Here is a 24,128-nt window from a genome sequence, read left to right as displayed (position 1 = left end):
TCATACACAGTAATGAAGCACCTCCCACACAGACACAGATTTTAGGGAGCTTGCAGTTGTGTGGGGCACACAAGCAGGGTGACTAACTGATGGGACAAACCTATAGGATGCTCAGAGCCACAAAGGAGACACTGATGTCGTCTTGGTGGGGCAGGGAAGGCTGCCCAAGCTGAGACAGAAGGTGAGGAGTCTGAGGAGAGTGAGACAGAGCGTGGGAAGGTGGAGAGCAAGAATGGCCTTGGCAGAAGGAAAACCACACACTCAGAGTCAAAGAGCAGGTAGACTTCTGCTTCTGGGGAGAGGTGGGAAGTTCAGCAATGCTCTTGAGTTTGCTGGTCCCTGCTTGGGATGCCTTCCTTTGCTCCACTGTGGCTTTCCCACACCGTCACTGTTCACCTCCATGGCTCCTTTCAGGAGGTGAGTTGGAGTGTTTCCAGGTAGAGAAGAAGAAGACACACTTGGGTCTCCAGACCCCTAGAGAGGAGAGTCCACCTTTACTGCCTGGAAGATTTAGGCATTGCAGGTTGAAGTACCGAGGGTCATAACTCAAAACAGGTAGGATGTCTGCGGCAGATTGGAGAATGGTAGGGCTGGCTAGGCTGGAGGAAGAGGGAGATGAGCCAGGAGCTGTCTTAGTAACTGCCTCTGGCGTGAAGAGGATGCACGTGAGAAAAGAGGGAAGATGGGATGCAGGTTGTCAAGGAGACGAATGGCTAATGTGAAATGACCCTCACTGAGACTGGGCAGGAGGAGGGAGGAGAGGCCGTGCTCTTTTATTTCTCCTAAGTTCTAGTTGTTCCTCTCCTGTGTCCTTTGTCATCTGTTTTTTTTTTTCTTTCTTTTTTTTCGGAGCTGGGGACGGAACCCAGATCCTTTGTCATCTTCACTTGAGCCTGCAAACCACCTTTCTCCTCCACCCATTCAGTTGTGGCTAACTTTTTTCATTATTTATTGGAATTTGAAATTCCTTCTAAGAAGTGTGTGTGTGTGTGTGTGTGTGTGTGTGTGTGTGTGTGTGTGTGTGTGTGTGTGTGTGTATGTGTGTGTGGGGGTATGAGTACTATGGTGTATATTGAGGTCAGAGGACAGCCTTGTAGATCAGTTCTCTCCTTCCACCTTTACATGATTATTTGATTTTCATAATTAACTTTTAGTAAGTTCAGTTACTAAATTTAGTAACTTTTGTGTTTTCCAAGTGGCTATCTAGAAATTAATCAATAGACACTCATGCCATAGTATGGAATCTTCCATGCCAATCTATTTGACTTTTGCCATTGAGTTCCATGTCCTAGCCCTCAGAGTGTTTTCCCAGGCACAAGAGCGTCCTCAAGAATTGTTGGGCCTCATCTCACCGGTGTCTGTGTCTCTCACTCTGGTTGGGACTCGCTTTCTTCAGAGCTAAGGGCGCTGACGTGCACTCGGCTGTCTTGACTCTGCAGGTTTCTATGGGGCATGAAGGGCCTTACAGTGGGCTTTCCACATCTTAGGATGCTCTTAGGATCCCCCTTTAAAGCCTTAGTTCCTGTTCAAGTTGGCAGAACTCTGTGTTCCCTATACATTTTTTTCTTTTTCTTTTTTTCGGAGCTGGGGACCGAACCCAGGGCCTTGCGTTTGCTAGGCAAGCGCTCTACCCCTGAGCTAAATCCCCAACCCCTCCCTATACAATTTTACTGTGTGACAGGTCCCATCTCTTAAAGGGCTCATGTGGTTTATCTCAAGACTACCTGGTCTATGCCGAAATGTTGAAGCTATGCTAACTGTGTACTTTGAATGAAGCCCACACTGTCTATTTCTTATCTTCCAACTTGTATTTATAAACTGAGAACAAGCTGACACCATCGTATGAGATACCACCCCCAAGCCCTAGCAAAATAGGTATGCAAAATAGGCTTTAAGTGTAGTAGACCCTTAACACATGCTGAATGAAAGACTATGAATTCTGAGTCCATGGGTCTGTGGTGCAGCCTGGGTCTCAATCCTTTCCCCAGGTAATTCTTGTATGCAGTGTATTGGCAGATATAAACCCTGCTTTGGTCTCCTCTGACAGCATCGTCAAGTCAGTGAGTAGAGAGACAGGAATAGAGGCTTCTCTCTAGAAAGGTGAGCACACTGACTGCAGCTCTTGGAAGGTTTAATTAAGCAGGAGGATCTTGAACTTGAAGCACTCTCATTGGGCTACACAGCCAGACACCATCTTAAAGATAATATTTCCCCCTGCAGAGAGAGGAGGTGGGGACGAAGGGTGCCACCTCCTTCCCTCTGCAAGTTGTTGTATTTCCAAGAATTCAAATACTTAAACCCAAAAAGCGTCAGGCCATGTTTACCTGTGTTTCATAGAGTGGGTTGAAATTATTCCCAAAAAAGGGCAGTGTTAGTAAACCTTTGTCCTTCAGAGTTTTGGCAAGCAAACTGTTATGCTCAGCTAACAGCACACTGGGAATCCTTATGTATGTTAAGTGCATTTCTTGGCACTGTGTGTGTGGTATCTGTGCAAAGCACAAACTCTATGTTAAGAGTTGTACGTGTGTGGATTTCTATTTAGTAGTATGGGGGTCAGTTCTTAGTTCATCTTACTTTAGACTGTTTTCTTTACTCTTATATGGAGTGATTCCTATTTTCAAAGATAGAACTTGTTATGCATTCATCAGTTGTAAATGTATAACCCTGTTTAAAGTATTTTGAAATTTATTTAGTGTGCGTGTGATGTACACCATGGCACTTACTTGTGTAGAAACTAGAGGACAACTTGTAGAAGCCAGTTTTCTATTTCCTCTGTGTTAGTCCCTGAGACCAGACATGGAAGCCAAGTATCTTTACCTGCTGAGCCGTCTTACTGGCCCTAGGGTATAATTGTAATATATAATTGTGACAGTTAAGATTGGTTGTCACTTGACTGGATGGAGATCTCCTAAGAGACTAGAAAAACACTTCTCTGTGTATGTCTGTGATGGTGTCAGAATGAACTAACAGCAGGAGAAAGACACGCCCTGAGTTTGGGTTCTGCCATCCCATAGGTTGGGAGTCCAGGTGGGGTAAAAGTGGGGATGACAGGGAAGAGAAGAGAGCTAGCTAGTGCAGGATCTGCTGGCTTGGCTTTCCAGCTGTCCTGAGGTGATCTGCTCCCACCCTCTCACACCTCCCTGCCATGAGTCAAGATATGTCATTCCTCCTTCCAATTGTTTATACTGTCACAACATCAACAAAACTCTAACAGAAGGGCGTTTCATTGTAGTGATAAATTTAAACTATTAATATAATTTCACACTTAAAAAGCCTGCTGTAACCTCCAGCATTTTATCTTGAAACATTCAAACATGTACAATTATTAAAATAACAAAGTATCTACTACCTAGACTCAAATATAGTCACATTTGGTCAGAACTGCTTTCACTATTGTTCTGAGAATGACCTTCAGACACCGTGGGACTTCACCCCTAACGCTTCATCAGATACCACCCAGTGTGAAGGGAGTTATTTCACATGGACACGCTGCCATGATTCCAACCAAGCAGAATCCACAGTTGCTCTGGCAACAGCCTGGAGTATGCAGCAGATAAACACCAAAGACCAGGTGGATGCCAGCGCCAGAGTTGTCTTCTGACCTTCACGCATGTGCTGAGGACTTTCCCTTCTCCTGCCGTCCCCTGGAGGCTGCTGGGATTGCTGATGCACTGTTTGTCCAGTTCTCATGTGGGCTCAACCCAGGTCCACTTACTATGATTATATGGGAAATACTTCTACCCACGGAGCCATCTCTCCAGCCCCTCTGATTTAGGAACAATTCTCTTTCCTCACATGAATATGTGCACATGTGCGCACACACATACACACACATACACACATGCACACACAAACACATACAATCAAGACTTCATATTAAGAACTGTGATTTATATTTAACATTTAGAAATTTCGAATGTTGCTTACCCTCTTCAGTTTACATTTATGTGTTTTTTTCAGTCTTTCAGTGAAAATTTACTTCTTCTGACATCATATTTACCCAGTTCCTTGGATTAGTTTCAAAATTAAGGTAGTAATATTGCTATTGACATGACAAAGCTAATTTGGTAAGCCTTAAGGTGTCTTTGCAGATCTTTTCTCCCAGCTGTATCTTGAGCAGAGAGCAGCGTCTTTCCATCAACCATCTTTTCTCCATGGCGGTCTGATTAGCAAGATGTGCAGTTTGGTGTCACTGTTTTTGTTACTGTTTGTCTTGTCCACTCTTTTCCTTTTGATCCTGTCTTTTAATAGGCGAAGTATTGGCAGGATTTGGAAGCCAAGTTGATGTAAAACGATATTTAGTTTTCATTACTGTTTCTCTTACCTCCCTTCTAGTGACCCCCTATTGGCAGTTCCTTTTTATCTTCTGGCTCCTTCTCCTCCTCCCTCCTCCCTCCTCCTCCTCCCTCCTCCCTCCCTCCTCCTTCTCTCTTCTCTTTCTTCTTCCTTCTTTCCTTCCATTCCTTTCTCTTTCTCTCTTCCTTCCTTCCCTTCTTTTTTCTTTCATTCTTTCATTCTTTCTTTCCAATGCTAAGTCTAGTTATGTTACTTCAAAATCATGGTGACCCTTAGCCTCTCAAGTTCTACCATGCCCAAGTGCTTTGTTAACTGAATTATGTTCTGTGCTCCTTTTTGTAAAACTAAGCAAACATGGAACGGTTACTCTTCCCTTTTCTTTCATGGAAAACAGTATTTCCCCCCACCCCCACTTAACAACATAGTCTACAAGTCATTCTATTGCAGTTCCTAGAAATAGATGCATATAGCATAGCATAATATAATTGAATAATAGATATCTCTTATAGTGGCATGTATCTACTGTACTTTGCTTAGCATTGGCTTTGGGCACTTAGGCTATTTCCAATGTTCTTTTACTTCAAAGGCTACGGTGAATAACCTGTATATCCACATTGGTTCAAATTTGCAGTAGCGTCTTCTGTAAGAGTCTTAGAAATGGGATCACTGGTTTAAAGGTATGAGCACTTCCGTTGCCAGCTATTGCCAGCATTCCCTCTGTAGGAGTTGGGCCATTTTATTCTTCCCTCAGCAATGCACGAGGGTCCATTTCCATGCCGGGTGAGCATTACAAGTGGCACTTTATAAGTATGCAAATGACTGGAGATTCACCTTTCGGTACTGAGTGTGAGCTGAAGAGCAGATGTTTTAGAACATTCGAGAAGTAGCCAGACGTGGTAGTGACCTAAATGACATGTTGTAGCATATGGTATTGGTGCCCTGCCCATATTAATTTAGGTCACAAACTCTAACTTCTCACCACCTTCCTTCTTGTAAAAGGCAGGGCAGAACCTCCAGAGACCCCACGTTTTCTGGTGGCGGCCCTTAGCAGATGACTGCACAATAGCCTGGTTCTCTGTCTTGACATGCTGACTCTGGGGCTTTCAGAGTATCCCTAGGGAGCTGTTCCATTGTGGCAACCGGCTCGATGTTGTACCCTTTGTGTGTCCCATCTAATTCTTCCTTTTTCCAATTGATGGGTATTTGTTTTTGTTTTTCTTTTTTCTTTTCTTTTCTTTTTTTTTTTATTAACTTGAGTATTTCTTATATACATTTTGAGTGTTAATCCCTTTCCCGGTTTCCGGGCGAACATCCCCCTCTCTCCTCCCCTTCCTTATGGGTGCTCCTCTCCCAACCCTCCCCCTTGCCGCCCTCCCCCCAACAATCTAGTTCACTGGGGGTTCAGTCTTAGCAGGACCCAGGGCTTCCCCTTCCACTGGTGCTCTTACTAGGTTATTCATTGCTACCTATGAGGTCAGAGTCCAGGGTCAGTCCATGTATAGTCTTTAGGTAGTGGCTTAGTCCCTGGAAGCTCTGGTTGCTTGGCATTGTTGTACATATGGGATCTCGAGCCCCTTCAAGCTCTTCCAGTTCTTTCTCTGATTCCTTCAACGGGGGTCCTATTCTCAATTCAGTGGTTTGCTGCTGGCATACGCCTCTGTGTTTGCTGTATTCTGGCTGTGTCTCTCGGGAGAGATCTACATCTGGCTCCTGTCGGCCTGCACTTCTTTGCTTCATCCATCTTGTCTAATTGGATGGCTGTATATGCATGGGCCACATGTGGGGCAGGCTCTGAATGGGTGTTCCTTCTGTGCCTGTTTTAATCTTTGCCTCTCTATTCCCTGCCAAGGGTATTCTTGTTCCTCTTTTAAAGAAGGAGTGAAGCATTCACATTTTGATCATCCGTCTTGAGTTTCATTTGTTCTAAGCATCTAGGGTAATTCAAGCATTTGGACTAATAGCCACTTATCAATGAGTGCATACCATGTGTGTTTTTCTGTGATTGGGTTACCTCACTCAGGATGATATTTTCTAGTTCGACCATTTGCCTCTGAATTTCATAAAGTCATTGTTTTTTTGATAGCTGAGTAATATTCCATTGTGTAGATGTACCACATTTTCTGTATCCATTCCTCTGTTGAAGGGCATCTGGGTTCTTTCCAGCTTCTGGCTATTATAAATAAGGCTGCAATGAACATAGTGGAGCACGTGTCCTTTTTATATGTTGGGGCATCTTTTGGGTATATGCCCAAGAGAGGTATAGCTGGATCCTCAGGCAGTTCAATGTCCAATTTTCTGAGGAACCTCCAGACTGATTTCCAGAATAGTTGTACCAGTCTGCAATCCCACCAACAATGGAGGAGTGTTCCTCTTTCTCCGCATTCTCCCAACAAACTGATTGCATTCTGATCCTTGTCTCAGAACCTGTATTTTAGAGATGAACAAGTGGTTGCCTAATATATTCCTGAAAGTATCTACGTTTTTTAAGTAATCTAGGGATGAGTAATTCTGTTATTTGATAGTTACCCATCTAATATCTCCTGTAGCATGCTAAGATGATCAGGTAAAGTGTCCATGTGCTGTCAGAGTCTTCGGTGTTGAGAAACAACAGCATCTTTGTAGAAACACGTGTGAAGAAGCATGTGACAGAGCATTAATGAGCAACATAGCTGAGGGCTGAGGAAGGCTCAACGGGTAAAGTGCTTGCATGAGGTCCTGGGTTCAGATTCCCAACAGTCACATAAAAAGACAAGTTTGAGCCAGGCTGGTGATACGCGTCTTTAACCCCATCACTCAGGCAGATGACCTCCATGAGTTCAAGGGCATCTGATCTGTATAGTGAGTTCCAGGCTAGCCAGGGCAACACAGAGAGATGCTGTCTTTGAAAAAAACGAGTTTGAGGATATACACTTGTAACACCAGTGCTGAGGGAACACAGATAGTTTTTTGTTTTTGTTTTTTGAGACTCATTGGTCAGCCAGCTTAACCAACAGGTAGGTCTATCCTCTAGCCAGAATGTGGTAGTGACCTAAATGACATATTGTAGCATATAGTATTGGTGCCTTGGCCATATCAACCCTGCTTCAGAAAATAAGACAGAAAGTGTTTCAGGAAGACATGCAACGTCAGCAGCAGGCTTCTGTATATAGGTGCTTTAGATTGTACTTTAGTGTATAACACACAACACACACACACACACACACACACGCAAACACACACACACATGCACATGCACGCATATATGTATACACATGCAGAGAATAAGATAAAATAAAAGTATCAATAATAATAATAATAATAATAATAATAATAATAATAATAATAATAGTGATACAATTGATGTCCCAATTGGGATACAGTCCCAAGTGCTGTAATGATAAGAATAGTCAATAGCAGAGATGTGTTTGGGGACAACTCCAGAGAATTATGTGTATATTTGTGTGTCTGCAAGTGCCCATGGAGGCTAGAGCCATCAGATCCCTCCCACCCTGAGCTGGAGCCACAAGTGGTTCTATGCCCCCTGATGTAGGTGCTAGGAATTAAACTCTGGTCCTTAGCAAGGGCAGGCTGCTCACTTAACTACTGAGCCATATCTCCAGTCCCAAAGACTTTCTATCAGAAGCTGATCTTAGATGAGAGGTCAAACCACAGCAACTGGAGAACTCATGGGATTATAGAGTTTTTAATGAGGCCCACAGAAAATAATTCTGTGTAATTAAAAATGTAATTGGGGTTATTTTTAAAGCTCTAAAGTTTTGCCTCTAGACTACCACTGTCAGAAATAGTTAAGGAAACGCTCAACACAGAGAGAAAAAATGTGCCATGTGGACATTTTGATCAATACAGCAGAATAAAGTTTGCTAGAAAATAGCATATACAAGAGACAACTTCCTTATCATATTTTAAACTATCCTTGAAAGGCAGGGTGCTAGCTAAAGCAAAAAGTAATAATAATATATCAGGAACCTATGGGATGCACTGGAGTAAATGGATGGGTGGTATTAATAGCAAAATATCTGGGCAGAGGATGTGCCAGTACACAACGATGAAGTCTTTAAATTATGCATCAAAACCTAAGTTATTAGTTCATGGCAAAGCACGGTAATTTTTAAATGTTTGCTGTAAATCTCAGAGGAGCCACCTAAAATGAAGGCATACTAATCGTGGAAAGACAAAGAGACTAAAGATGCAGTCAATTCAAAATAAGACAGAGAAAGAAGAAAAGAGGATAAAGAAAATATGAGACAAAGAAAAAGACCAATGGATTCGAACCCAGCCTGATAAATAGCAGCATTAAATATAAATGATCTAAATATCCCAAGCAGGGAGATTTCAGTGTGTGTTAAGAAAATGCAGAAGTTCACAATATGCTATCTCTATGGCAATCACTTCAAATACAAATCTTCAGGGTAAAAACATAAAAGATTAAAATAAAAGTTATTGTGTAGTTACATAAGGCACTATGACCAAGGCAACTTACAAAAGATAGCATTTCCTTTGGGCTTATGTATTCGGAGGGTTAGAGTCCATGATTGTGGGGCAAGGGCATGGTGGTGGCAGGGACAGCTGAGAGATCACATCTTCATTGGCAAATTGTAGCTAGAGAGAGACAGAGACTGGGACAGCCTGAGTCCTTTGGAACCTTAAAGCCCACCCCCAGAGATATACCTCTTCAACAAAGTCACATTTCCTTCTCAAATAATTACACCAACTGGATGACATACTCAAACATGCCTATGAGTCTATGAGAACCATTTTGTCAAGCCATTATAACTGAAAATAAATAATAATTAGAAGGAAGGGGGTGTTTTATATTAATATCAGACAACATAGACTTAAGATCAATGAATAGCATCAGGATACGGAGTACCATGTCAACTGGTGTGGTGGCATAACATCCCAGCACTTGGAAGATAGAGGCGGATAGACTTCTGTGAGTTCAAGGCCAACCTAGTCTACATAGCGATACCCTGTCTTTGAATATAAATAAATAAATAAATAGATAAACAAATAAATAAATACCATTGTAGTTCATCAGAATACAAAAATAAACAACAACAACAACAACAACAACAACACCCTGTTAATAGGTTCTCAAAGCTCACAAAGCAAAAGCTGATTAAATCTAAAAGAAAAAATAGAGAAAAAAAATACTACAAAAAAAAAATACTCTACAAAAACTTCCCAGAATGTTGAAAAGAAAGCACTTGTTAAATCAGTCTCTTAGATAGCCATCACACAGAAATCTCCAGACCTGACAAAGACAAAACGCTCTTGATGGACATAGACAAAATTTGACCAGATTCAATCGAACAATATTCCAGAAGAAAGAAGGGTCATGACCAAATGCAGTTAAACCATGGATTTAACATCTAAAAGCTAGCGTAATTTGTCTTATTAACAGACCACAAAAGGTCTTCTCCTCAATTGACCGGCATCTTTGTCTAGCATTCCATTCTTTCTGATGTAGTGATTCCTGGTGAAATGAGTGTTGGACTGTGAGTCCAGCCATGGGGTGAGACTCGGGTGGACTCCTACACAGGGGAGATTGCGATTTCTGAACTATGCCACAGGCAGTTTGGGCTGCCTATTTGGGTATCAATGAAGTTGGGAGGGAAAGTTCTAAAAACAGGCTGGGAGCCCAGAACATGTCTAGCCCTATGGGAGCTCTGGGCCTGGAGCTGGGGCCAAGATGGGGTTACAGACCATCCTGGTGGTCATGTCTTCTCGTTCTGTATCCAGGTGGATCACTACACCTTGCTATACACCTTGCAGCTGATGTACACCGTGGGCTACTCCGTGTCTCTCATCTCCCTCTTCTTGGCTCTTACACTCTTCTTGTTCCTTCGGTGAGTACAACCACAACATGTAGTCAGACATGTGTCCTGTAATTTTCTTGGTGGGCACCACTAGAAGGCAGCATAAGAGATCATCATCTGCTGGATGATATCATGGATCTTCAGAGCAGAAGGCTAACGATTCTTGACTACATCCACTCTCTTTTGTAAATGAGAGGACAGAAAGTTCCAAATGAGAGAGAGAGGCATTGAGTCCTTACTGGTGGGAAAGGCAATTGGATACAAAGATAGGACTTGAAGCAGGACTCCAGACCTTGCCTTTGCCACTGTGCATAAATTCCTGATCATACCCTTTACTGCCATAGCACCAGCTATTCCACCAGAGACAACGTTGACACACAAGAACCCACTTCCCCCTCAAAAGTCATGGTAGGCCTAGGATTTAATGAGGCCTGTGGACCCTGGCCTGCTGTCAGCCACTGTAATTTTCCTAATCTGAGTAAAGATTAATTCTAATTCTAGAAGGTTACTGTTAGTTGGTATGGGAAGGTGAAATGATTTTCATAGGGCACACAGCTGCTGGGTCACAACCAATCAGTCCATTGCTCTGTTTCAAAATCCAAAACCCCAGTGCACTTTGCTAAACCACTTTCAGTGTATCCTAAGCAAGATGATTATGAATCTATGAGGAATCTTGGTGCAAGGAGGTCTCTCAGTCAGAGGCACTGGTAAATATAACATGGCTGAAGGAACATTCAATCAATACTGGTGCAGGAGCCCATATGAAGACCCTGGAGATGTGAGGGGTAGAGTGCCCCACCTGGGCTCACCTGAACCTAGATATGGCCTTATTTGTCTTGCCAACCTCATGACCTTCCATGGCTCCAGGAACAGACATGACATCTTACTAGAGAACGCTGAACGCTGAAGTTTTTGCAAGTTTCACCTCCAATACCCACTGATGACACACTAACTCCTTTCTTCATGCACTTAAAACCTGCTCCAGCAGGAGATAAATTCATGAGCGCTTGGCTTGACCAAGTATCTGTTTCACTTGAGCCTCCTGGTCTACCTGGGGAGAAGCATCTATACGTCATAAAACTCAAGAGTCCACCTCCATTTGGAAGTCCCAGGGTGACTTTGGAGGAAGGCAAGTGGTGTGAGCTAGGAGCGACACTGAAAGCACAGAGGTAGAGAAGATAGACCGAGGACACATAGTTACAACAGCCTGAGTAACAGAGTTAGCGGGAGACCCCGGGTAGAAGTGATTACATTTGACAGTGTTTCTGGACACTATTACATTGCATTTTATATGAGCTAATTGATGTGATCTTCCCCTGACCTCTGAGAGAAATGTTCTAATTCTTAGAGACATCCGAACCTCGGAGAGCCAATTCTCAGCACTCTAGGCCCAAATCTCAATCCCACTCCTCACTGCCCACGGGCTTCTGACATTTACAAAATCAAGGTTACAAAAGTGCCCACCCCTCCAGTGGCAACAAGAGGTGAAGGTTCCATAGGTCCCTGTACGCAGGCCTGGCATATCACACGTGTTATCTAGGCAGCAACTTCTTGCCCCATTTCCCAGATGGGGAGAATAAGTGCAGGGAAGCAAGGGCATCTAGACCAGCACCTAGACCTCTGTCTCTGGTGACAGATGCACAGGCAGTCAGGCCTGCACTCCCAGCCCTTCCTTCCCGAGGGAAGACACTGTGTTATTTTTGTGCAGAAAACTGCATTGCACACGCAATTACATCCACATGAACCTGTTCGCTTCGTTCATCCTGAAAGTTCTGGCTGTCCTGGTGAAGGACATGGTCTCCCACAACTCTTACTCCAAGAGGCCCGACGATGAGAATGGATGGATGTCATATCTGTCAGAGGTAATCCCCTCCCACATGAGAGTGGGGAGGGGGATGGGCTGGGGAGGGGGGACAGAATGATAAAGGGTGGTTAAAACTTATCTGGTAGACAGACAGTATACTACTTAAAACCCAACCTTCAAGAACAGACCAGGTAAAGGGATCCTGAGGCTGATGGGCTGGCTTCCCATGGGTGACTTCTCAACTGCAAGCAAAAGACTCGATCAATCTTCTGTTGAGATAGGCTGTCACCGTGTAACCCAGGCTGGAACTTAGGATCCTTCTGCTTCTGCTTCACGAGTACTGGAATCACATGTGAGTGGCACCATTGCCCCTAGACGAGTAGGTTTTAAGTTATGGAGATGCAGAGATGGCTCAGTGGGTCAAGCCCTTGCTGTGAACCTATGAGAATTTGGGCAAGCTAGTTAACTAGGCTAGCCAGGCTAGCCAAGTCAGGAAACTCTAGTTTCAAGTGGGAGACTCTGATGTAGTGTATGTAGTATACACAATCAAAGAAGTTAGCTAATGTCAACTTCTACATGCACAGGCATGCACCCTTATATATACATACATGCACCCACACGTGTAAAAATTTGGGCACATGTACGGGTGCATGCATGTGCACACACCACATACACACAAATAAAAAAGGTTTGAGTTATGGATTGATCACGAATCTTCTTCCATTTATTTGTGTGTGCAGGAGTGTATTTGGGGGTCAGAGTAGATCACAGCTCAAGGAGTTGATTCTTTTCTTTCCACCATGTGGGTCCCAGGGATCAAACTCGTGGTCAGGACTAGCGGCAAGCACCTTCACCTGCTGGGCCAGCTCCCTGGGCCCTTAATCATGAATCTCATACTCAAAATTTCTGTTTTTTTTTTCTTTTTCAAGTGTCTACAGTAACTTTTCTAGGAATATGTCTAGACATTTCAGGCAACCTTTCAAGGTTCTTGGCATAATATTGCTCATGACCTCTGGATTTTCTTCAAGTCTGTCGAGCCTGTACTTGTCTTCATTTTCACTTCCTGCATTGACTATTTATCTTCGCTGTTTTACTTTCACACCTTGGTGGCTCCCACTAGAAGTTTCTCAATTTTATTGGGCTTTTCCAAGAACAAAGGCTCGGCATCATTGAGCCCTTTTAGCTTATAGTCTCATTTGCATCCATTTCTACTTTTACTATTTCCTTCCTTGGGATTTTTTGGGTTGTCTGCCATTGTTTTAACTAACTTTTCTCATGAGAACTCACGGTAATGGGTCTTTAACTCTTTTCTTTTTAGATGGTTGCACTTACGGGTAGACGTTTCACTTCAGGTCCTGGCTTGGTATTAGTTGCAAATACATTACAAAAATTAGGTACAAAGTTTGGCACATAGTGCCTTTTTTTTCACATTCAGTTCAAGAAAAGCTTCTCCTTTGTTATTTGGCTTAGGTCTATGAGATGATTTTCAGTCATATGAAGATTTATTTAGTTCCTGTGGTTCCTAGCCTAGTTGAACTGAGGTTGTAGACCAGACCTTTCTAAGCTTTCATTTGGGCTGTGGCTGATGGTAAACTCTCTCTGATTTTGCTTTCTTTTACTTTCATTCATTCATTAATTAGTTCATTCATTCATGTAACTTTGTATGTATGTGTGTGTACACCATGTACATGAAGAAGCCCCAAAAGGCTTGTAGAAGGCATCAGGTCCCATGGGACTGTAGTTACACAGACTGTTGTGAGCCACCATGTAGATGCTGTGAAACAATCCAGGTTCTTTGCAAGAGCAGTAAGTGCTCTTGACCACTAAGCCATCCCTCTAGACTCTGGTTTATTTATTATTTATTTATTTAAGTCTGAATGCGGTGTTTACTTTGTGTAAGTGGAGTCCTGAGTTCCCCAGGACAACATAGACAAGAAGCAGTAGCTCATACCTGTAGCCCCAGCACCTAGGAAGCAGAAGGCAGGAGGATCAGAAGTTCAGGATCATCCTTGGCTACATAACAAGTTCGAGCCCAGCCTGGGATACATAAAACACACACACACACACACACACACACACACACACAGAGAGATAGATAGATAGATAGAGAGAGAATAAACAAACAAACAAATAAATAAAAAGAATAAAAAGAACCTAGAACAGTGGTTCTCAACCTTCCTTCTGTGGCAACTCTTTAATACAGTTCCTCATGTTGTGGTGACCCCTCCCCCCACCATAAATGATTTTAGTTGCTATTTCATAACTGAAATTTTGCTACGGTTATGAATTGTAATGTAAATATCTATGTTTTCTGATGGTCTTAGGCAACCCCTGTGAAAGGGGTTGTGACCCACAGGTTGAGATATTAAGGAAGAGACTGATCTTTGAAAGCTTCATGAAGCTTTCTTACCAGCCTCCTAGAGGTAGTTAGCAAGGGCCCAGGAAGCAGGGGAGGACAGGTGTGGGCGTGTGTACGCTTGGGGAGGTCCTGCTCATCCCGGTGCTGAGAATGCCAGGTCTCATCCAGGTTCTGTCTCTGCAGACATCCGTCTCCTGTCGCTCCGTCCAGGTCCTCCTGCACTACTTTGTGGGCACCAATCACTTGTGGCTGCTGGTTGAAGGACTTTACCTCCACACTCTGCTGGATCCCTCAGTGTTTCCTGAAAGGCGGCTGTGGCCCAAGTACCTGGTGGTGGGTTGGGGTGAGTGACATGGCTCCCATCCATCTCCCAAGGACCCATCAGAACATGGGAGTTCATCAGAGCCTTTGGTTGGAGCTAGAAATCCCAACTAGAGGATGACATCCGGAGAAGATAGTTCTCAATGACAAAGGTCTCCTAAGAAAATGTGTGCGTGCTCACCCGTGTCTGTACACGTGTGCATATACACATACATCTATTCATGAGCATAGGTGCTATATGCCCAATACGTATATGCGAAAATGGATAAATCTTTGATATAACCAGATGACATCCTTCTAAGACTTCTTTCTAATAGCATTAGCCTGCTCACTGTGACATAATAAAATATCTGTGTGGCTTGAACAACAGACACTCGTTTCCCTGCTTTTGGAGGTGTTGAGTCCAATGTGCTTGTGTTCTGGTGAATGCAAAACTCTTCTTGGTGTGCACAAAACTGCCCAGTTGGCTGTATCCTCTCCTGGTGGAGAGAGGGAGAAAATGAGACCTCCAATCTCTTTTCATAAGGACACTAATCCCATCATGAGAACTCCAACTCAGAACACCGTCTAAACTTAGTTACCCCACATTCTTCATTATCAAATAGCATCACAGTGGTGACAGATCTTCCACACAGGAATTCTGAAAGGACAAAATACATCAGTCTATGACAGCAAGTATTTGAGAAAACAAAAGTTGTTTATCATCATCATCATCATCATCATCATCATCATCATCATCATCATCATATCATCACTTTAAAAGTACAAGCAGGGTATATTGATCTGGAACTCTAGCTTCCACAAGTCCTTGGTCAATTGAGGCTACAGGAAATAAATGGAGCCATGATATTCCTCATGGAAAATTGAAACCCATGAATTTATTACAAACTACTTGCCACAGGTAGCAAGCTCTTTTCCCCAGGACCCAGCTTCTCTTACAGTAGAGCCATGGCTGGTCTTTGTATACTGTAAGCCTCACCAATTCTCATGGTCTATGATTCTATTTTTTTAAACCCTTTTGGACCTGTCATGCTGGGCCCCATTAGGCTGGTGAGGGAGCAGGTGGTTTTGAACAAGCAATTCCTAACTACTTCTCTGCTTTCTACACAGCCTTCCCCATGCTGTTTGTTATTCCCTGGGGTTTTGCCCGTGCACACCTGGAGAACACACGGTAGGTAATTCACCTGATGTCAGTCTTCCGTGGACCAGCAGTTCCCAGATGGGCCCAAATATAGGAAACAACATCACCTTTCCAAAGAGACTCTTCAAGTTCTCCTACTTTGTCCTTCTAGAGCACAACAGGGGTGTAGATAAGCTGTCAAAGGTCTTGTAGAAACCTGTTTGTTACACATGTAAATTTTTAAAAGATGTTGCTTGGGCCAGCTGTGGTGCTGGGTATGTAAGAACAGAAGCCCAGAGAAGTTTCTATGGCTTTGTTCATATGGGAGAAAACAGCAACTCTGCTACATACCGAGGGAAGAATCTTTCCACACAGCATGGCACTGCTGTATTGGGAAACACGATGCAAAGGCTAAAACACACCAAGAGACACAAGTTAGCTATGATTCTCCTGACTTGTAGGAACTGAATCTCAGCAAAAGTTTCAAGCCTGCTTCTTAACAATGTGTACTGTGTGATCCATGTCCCTTCCAGATAACTGCCAGCCAACCTTCAACGTAACATATAGCTATACACATATATTTCTAAGTGTGCAAATGACACGTGAAATAACTATTGAGTAAAGCACTAAGGGTCCACAACCAGGGGCTTTTGTTTGCATGCACATGGAAGAAAATGTGGATCGGTCTATGCAGTACATTCCTAATGATAAGGAGCAGTGTCATGGTAAGGAGTGAACGGTCTTTTCCCCCTATCCCTCCTCTTAGGAGAGGAATTGGTAAACAGTAATCTTCAAGGCAGGCAAGCATCCTTCTTCTACAGGGCACAAACCTTAGACTTTTATCCTCACCTCATGTGACTCCCGTTCCTGATCTCGTTCTTAGGTGCTGGGCCACAAATGGGAACCTGAAAATCTGGTGGATCATCAGAGGACCCATGCTGCTTTGTGTAACAGTAAGGACCACCATCCCCTCTACCCTTTTCTTCTCTAAGTGCTGGAGCTTCAGGGGGCATCTCTATTCTCAATTCCCTCCTAACTCCTTAAACCTCTGGTTCATGAGAGGGGGAATATGACATTTGAGCAGTTTCTCCTGGGTGAGAAATTATAAAAGTCTCCTGGTTCAGGACCTAAATTCAGGGTAAGACTGTAAGCCTCCACCTCCTTGGATCTATAAATGAGGACTTGAAGTAATCTCTGTGATCTTTTACCAAAGGGCTGTGACAGGGAAAGGGCTGCCTGTGGCCTTGGAAGATTCCAGAAACTATGGAACGACCAATGTGTGTCTTTAGATTGTTTGTTTGAGATAGGGTCTTGTGACACCTCGGAGCTGACTTCTACCTCATGGTAGCCAGTCCTCCTGTCTCAGCCTGTCTACAGATGTGTGGCACCTGTACCCTGCTTAGCATTTACCTTAATGTCATTAGCTAGTGGCGGGAGGAAGCTGAAATAACTACTTTCAGAGGAGAAACTGGGAGAGTCAGTGTTACTACAAAGGGATCCTGGGTAATGGAACAGATGTTACTGGTTTTGTCGTGACGCAGAAACTCGCAGGGCAAAGAAAAGGACTGACCTGGAGGACCCACTGAAAGCACACCTCTGAATCCTTGTGACCTCTTTTTGCCAAAGCAACTTTTATGGAGCCCCAAGTATATAGACATATAAAATACTATGGCTACAAACCAAAAACCTACGGACAATGAATTATAAAGAAATTTACTTTAAAAGAAAATCCTTGGCATACGTATGATTTGGCAACTTTACAAAAGCAAGTTTGCACATTAGTGAGATCAATGTGCTTGTCTGTTTTTGCATAAAGAATTAAATCTTGGCTGAGTAGTTGACAGTGCATTTTCAATGCTTCTCAGAGTTGATATTTGTTAATGTTGAGAATGTCACACTTCACATAAAGATATAAATATGTAGTTCAAAATAGCAGAAGTGTGTTCAGGGCTATTTTGGAGATTACTGAAGATTCTTCCCCATCTCATGCTGGAATTCATATAGCAATTTTTAAAATAAAACTGAAATTAGCAACTGAAACAGCAATTTTTAGAAAGTTTTTTTAAAGATCTTAATTAGTGTGTGTGTGTGTGTGTGTGTGTGTGTGTGTGTGTGTGTGTGTGTAAGTGCAGATGCCCTTGGAGCTAGAAGAGGGTGTTAGATCCCCAGGAGTTGGAGTTATAGGAAGTTGTAAGCCACCTAATATGGGTGCAGGGAGCTGAACCTGGAAGAGCGGTAAGCATTCATAACTGCTGAGCCGCCTTTCCGTTCTTTCCAACAGCCATTTTAAACTCCAATATCCTAACAATCCAATCCAAAGATAAATGAATTGAATATTTACAGTGCTGTAGAATGAGAGTAGAGAAATGTGAAAAAGTCTCTTTTCTGTAATTAAATCATCATTTTTTTAAGAGAAGAAAACTTCTTATGTAGAGTAAAAACACTGCAATCCAGAAAACACAACCGTCCTGAAGCAAAGCTAAGGTGTCTCAGAGAGTGTTATTGGCATGTGCGGCGACAGTGTGCACGTTCTGTCTTCAGGAACAAAGTTGCTTCAACTTCATGCTGCAACATGGGCAAATACTACCAGAAACACATTGGTTGCATGCATTGAATTTTGAATTGTTGTTGTTGTTGTTGTTGTTGTTGTTGCTGTATGGTTGGAACCGCCTTACTACCACTAATGTTTTGTGACCTCCTACACTGGGTGATGTGACCCCTTATAAACTTGTGACCCACATTTTAGGAAGCTAGGATTTAGAGGATGATTTGTGAGGGCAGCTGGGTCATTTATTTATATGTAGGTAGCATAAGATCTTGAAAGGAAAAAAAAAACAGATTTGAAGAAGATTGTTAGTCTCTGTCAACAACTCAAGTAAAATTCTTTGCTTGCATCTTGCTGTGACCCAGAAGAGAAATGCACATAGAAACGGTAAGAGAATCAAGGGCGTGGGGGGGAGGGCAATGGCGAGGGACATACACAGTGTTCCTATCTTCCCTCTCTTATTAGTCACTTGGCTGAGAGGGTCCCAAGTAAAAGTTGACCACACATATCCTACTCGTAGGTCTCTGAGCCCTCACTTCTCCAGTTATTCACTTTCCCACTACTCTGTTCGCTTATTGGGATCCCAGCACCCACCTCCTGCCCAGGCGCCAGTACTGCTCCCTGGTAACACTCACTGAGTATTTCCAACCAGCGCCAACTCTTAACTGCTTTATATGAACTCAATCAATCTTCTCAATGAGCCTGCAAGTTGGAGCGCTATTATATTTATGTTTTGTTAAGGACACCAAGAAGTTATTTGCCTCAATAACTTCAGAGACCAAGGGGTGTTGGATGACTGAGCGTCAGTTCTGCCCAGTGCTCTCTGAAACATACTTATTCCCTCCAGGCCTTTGCCTGGGCTGCTTATGGCCCTTTCTGACGTTAGTCTATAGCCTCAGACACCCTGGGCCCCAGCTGTTTTCCTCACCATCTTATCCACTGGGGGACCCCAGTCTTCATCTTTCGGGTGTTGGGTCAAGCACCAACTTCTCTATGCCATTGTGTCAGGACATTCACCCCGGCTTTCTGGATACCATGTTTCTTGGCTTCTGCTCCAGCTCTAATATATTTAAAGTATCTGTTAAGATCTGCTTGTTTGCTGCCATTATAGGCCACTTTCTATTCGTCCAAGCAGCCAGATTAAGTATATGGTGGCCTCTTGGCACACATATTTAGTAGATGATTGGAATCCATACTTTGAGCCCTGAGAGGTGCTTGCTAACCAGGAAGAACAAACCAGGAGAGAAACTACCAATTTACCATTAATTGAGAGTCCAGGCTTTGCCTGATTAAACAGCTGAAATTTAGACTACCATTTTCTACTTGCTCTTGGAGTCTCCAGGATGTCTTTAAAATTCCTTGTGGCTTGATTCCCACTGTCATGTTTAGGCTTCATTGATCTCACAAGGACCTGGGGAATCTAGTTTGTAGCTGGGGTTGAAAATCATCTGGCTACACTCTTGCTCTTCTAAGAATCGTCCTTGGACCAATGGCATTGGCAACAGATTCTCATGAGCTTATTATCAACTCAGATTCTTGTCACCCTTGACTCGAAGCATGGAATCAGAATTTGTATCCTGATAAGATTTAGGTTTATATTAAAATGGATGAAGCTGCCAACAAATGTGGTTCTCAGAATGGACTGCAAATTAGAAGGGCTGTGATGCCTGAGACCAGTCACAATAGAGATTATGGGGGATAGGACCAGGCAGCTGACACTTTAGAAACTCTCAATTTACCCTTGTGCACAGCCAGGAACCATCACCTTGCTGCTTCTGCCTTCCTTAAGATGGACCAGTCTGCTAGCTTCTGCTATTCTCTCCAAGTTCCTGGAGTAACATTTCTCCATAGCCAGAGAAGAGCATGTTTTGTCTTCCCCGTTTGGATAAAATGATCTTCAGCTGCTGCTGTTTCTATAACTCCAGTTACGATCTGACCTATATTCACACTAGCTCACAATGGGTTCCCTATCTTTTTATCCATCCTTCTCTTCCTCTTATTTTCTTCACCCAGAAAGTGACTCCACTACCCATCACCAGACACTCAAGCCACAGTATTTGGTGTCCTCATAGATCCTATCTTTTTTCTTTTTGTAATATCCACTGGGATTTCAAGTTGGCGTTATTTCTTGAAGGTCCTTCCAAGGCATCTCCTTCTCAACTCTACATTTCCAACAGTTACTCAGCCCTCATGTGTGGTCCTCTGCAAATGCCTCTTGATTGGTTCCCTTCCTTCTTATTCCTGGCAATCAAGCCTTCATACTGCAGTCAGAAAGAACACTTTGGAGAAAAATCCAATTACATCTTCTCTCTGCCTGCTACTCTTCAATGAGTCAACTTAACACTCAAGATTGACTCCCGACTCCTTAATGTGAGAAGTGTTGCTTGTCCTCTCTAACCACACCTCGTGTTTTACCTATATGGAAAAACTCAAAGTTTTCCTTCTCCGTTGGGATGTTCTGTTTCTTTACACGACCAGCTGATGGCTCCATATCCCTCCTTGGAAGCTAATATTTCAACTGAACTTTCCAATTCCGTCAACTAGCAAAAGCAAAAGTCATCAGACATGCCTGGAAAGGAGCATTTCTATAAAGGTCTTAGGGAAGATGTTGTTTAATTACTATTGTCTCTGTGTGTAGGGATTTGATCAAGAGGAATTGACCTACAATAGAATGTTCCATTGATAAAGACTATTTGCCATAAAGGACATGGAAGTATGGTTTTTATGGTTGGTCATATGACCATACATGGTCACTCTCAATTAATCTGAATAGCCATAAGCCCAATCTAAATGAGGACTCACTGGCAACAACATGGAAAGAGCCTTGGGTCTCCAAATAACCACATGGAACAGAGATCTCACAACACACTGGATTGTGACATAGCAAAAGGAAATACTGTGTTAAGAAAAAAAAAATCCCTTGACCTCCTCATATATTCTATTTGAATGGAAATTCTAAAACAGTGGCTCTCACCCTTCCTAATGTTGTGACCTTTAACACAGTTGCTCATTTTATGGTGGCCCCCAGCCATAAAATTATTTTCGTTGCTACTTCTTAACTGTAATTTTGCTATCATTATGAATTGTCATGTAAGTATCTTATATACAGATGAACTTAGGCAATCCCTGTGAAAGGATTGTTTGACCCCCCCCCCCAAAGGGGTTGCAACCCACAGGTTGGGAACCACTTTTCTAAAACAACAAAAACATGCCAATCAAAATTGAGCCGTACTCATTATTTCAGATCCCAGGGTGCTTATCAATTTTCCTTTATATTTGCCACATCAGATCTGGAGCAAGGTGCATACTTTCTGAGAAAAGTCACATGTGCGTGTGGCGAACAGATCACTGGGATGTCACAAGGGAACTTTAGGTTTGGGATCCCTTGTCACATCATCCCTGCTTCCCAAGCTTTGTCTGTGTCTGATGAACAATGTCTGGCTTGAAGAAACATACCATTCTGGACTGTCAGACACACCAGCTGACTTCATCTGCTGCTGCTAGTGTTATGGTTCTTGTGTTCATGCTGTGACAGGCGGGGAAATCCAGATGTTCACCAGAAAAAGAAACAGGAGAATTCCCACCTTCTTCTTCCTGCATGCTTTTCATAAAACTTTTCATTACCTTCTCACCCTTGATTGTCCTGTCAAAGTTGAGTCATACTGGAACATGGTGTGTTCTTACAGCTTAGTCACCACCACCTGCTAGCAAGGTTTAAAGCCTTGAGTACTCCATTTGTTCAAGGGTGGCCTCATTAACTAATTACATTGAGAAAGGTCATTGAATCATTATTCTGCTCAATGGAGCGAACCATCTGACCAGATTGAACACCCAGTCAAGTGGGTTGTTTAGTCAATCAGTTGGATGAACTATCTGTTGACTTTATGATGTCACAAAATCGAACCATCATTTACTCTCATTGACTTCTCTGATAGGTTAAGAATGCGACAATGTTGAAAATGGGCAAAGTTACTTCTCATTTTCCCTTGTCTGTCTTTAGGTCCTCTGTCTCACTAGGAGCTAGGAGCTTCCTAGAGCTGCAAGTCTCCCTAAGCATCAATTCCCTTCTATACTGTTCTCTGCTGAAGAGTCAAAGGGTGACAATCTCCCTGCCCACTCTATCATCTGCCACCACAACCCTGTTCCATCTCTACACAGTGAAGTGTGGTCACGTTATCGCTTTTGTTATCATCCTTTGTCCACTCCTGTTCTATGCCTCACAATGCATCACACTTGGGCTTTGGTCTCCCCTCTGTGCTACAGCAGTAGCCTCAGGGAGCCTCTTGTTGCTAAATTCTGTCGTATTGTATTTACCTTCAGCGCATCTCAACTTCCACTTTTCACTGTGAAAGTAAATCAGATCATAGGTACATTGGTCACTTTTCCATCGCTGTGATAAAATACAGGAGAGTTCATCGTGATAGGGACATGTCAACAGACAGGGAAAGCACGGCAGCAGGAGAAAAGGTCGTCTGATCACATTTTCATCCATGCTTGGAAAGCAGAGAGAGAGAGAGAGAGAGAGAGAGAGAGAGAGAGAGAGAGAGAGAGAGAGAGAGAGAGTCAGTCAACAGGAAGGAGGGTGAAGCTGTAAACCCTCAAAGTGAGGCCTTAGTGATGTATTTCGTGTAGCAAGGCTCCATTCTCTTCCCAATCAGTGCCGTAAGCTGGGGATCAAATACACAAACTCTCTCTCTCTCTCTCTCTCTCTCTCTCTCTCTCTCTCTCTCTGTGTGTGTGTGTGTGTGTGTGTGTGTTTTGGGTGGTGGCATTCCTCACTCAAACCAGTACAACAGGCATTTACTGAGGGCTTCAGTGCTGTGGAAAATGAATGATTTGAATGAAAGAAAGGAGATTTCCTCCATGCTTTCTCAGTCAGTATTTACCTTCTACAGAGCACATGTATTTCAGCAGGACTGGTGGGGAAGGTGGGTTTTGGCCTTAAGGAAAAACCTTAGAGGTATAAGCATTTTTGACCATAGAGCAAACTGAAGGTTGACAGAGAGAAGAGATTGCTGGTAAAGTGAAACAAGACCCAGAGTGGCTGTCATGTTGGGAATCACCACTGCTAGACTCACAGCTGTATAAGGTGCCAAACCCACGTTACCAGGGAGGTAACATCTGCAAAAGCAGCTGCAGGGTCCAGGCCCTAGAAGAGAGTTTTATATGTTTGGGGTTCTGAGTGTTCACTGTCTTGTCACAGATTCCTAGGGGAGATAGCTTCATTCTTGAAAGCATTCCTCATCCATCACCTTCTTGGCTGGTATACAAATGAAGAACCCACCATCCAAACGGGGCTGCTGATTCTTGACCTTTGGAAAGCCAGAGGGGCCCAGGCTCCATGGTGACTCGGGATGACGGTCGACTGGAACTGTGGAGAGATGCTTCCTTCACGTGGCCCCTGGTTGCTGCTCATTTTCTCTTGTCTGGTCTCTGGAAGACATAGAGAACAGTAGATCCACAGGCACTATTTCCTAGGAGACAGTTCCAACTGCAGTCCATTGGCTGAAAGATGTATCTTTCCCGTTAAGCTTACTTTGTCAGAAAAATGCCCATGTTCTACAAGTCACTAAGCTAAGCACACAGTGTTTTCTCGTTGTGATGAGAAGCAGATATCCTGTTAAAGGGGATACATTTCTTGGTTATGTTTCATTTGAGTTTTTTTTTAATTTTCTGGTACTAAATATCCTCTGGCTGGGTACTGCCTTTGTTCCTGTTGACTTATGTCTTAGAAACTCTAGCTTTTTAGCACTGAAACTCTGAGGCCAGTAGAGCACACAAGACATAAATATGGGTATTTATGGTGCATTCTATAGCACACGGGCTTTCCTTCTGCATGGGGACATTGGTATTGTGATAGATCA

The 24,128-nt window shown here is 43.2% G+C and overlaps 1 protein-coding gene across 1 annotated transcript in view; it reads left to right on the top strand.

Moving 5' to 3' along the window:
- The window catches only part of Glp2r (glucagon like peptide 2 receptor), a 63,028-nt gene that overhangs the window by 15,442 nt on the left and 23,458 nt on the right, over window positions 1-24,128 (top strand). The window contains exons 5-9 of the mRNA XM_032913828.1: window positions 10,039-10,145; window positions 11,824-11,977; window positions 14,462-14,621; window positions 15,710-15,770; window positions 16,603-16,672. Of these exons, the coding sequence (XP_032769719.1) occupies window positions 10,039-10,145; window positions 11,824-11,977; window positions 14,462-14,621; window positions 15,710-15,770; window positions 16,603-16,672 (552 nt within the window). The remainder of the gene's footprint in view (window positions 1-10,038; window positions 10,146-11,823; window positions 11,978-14,461; window positions 14,622-15,709; window positions 15,771-16,602; window positions 16,673-24,128) is intronic.

The sequence above is a fragment of the Rattus rattus genome, chromosome 9 (genome assembly GCF_011064425.1).
Source record: "Rattus rattus isolate New Zealand chromosome 9, Rrattus_CSIRO_v1, whole genome shotgun sequence".
Classification (NCBI taxonomy): Eukaryota; Metazoa; Chordata; class Mammalia; order Rodentia; family Muridae; genus Rattus; species Rattus rattus.
This window is presented reverse-complemented; position numbering and strand designations above follow the sequence as displayed.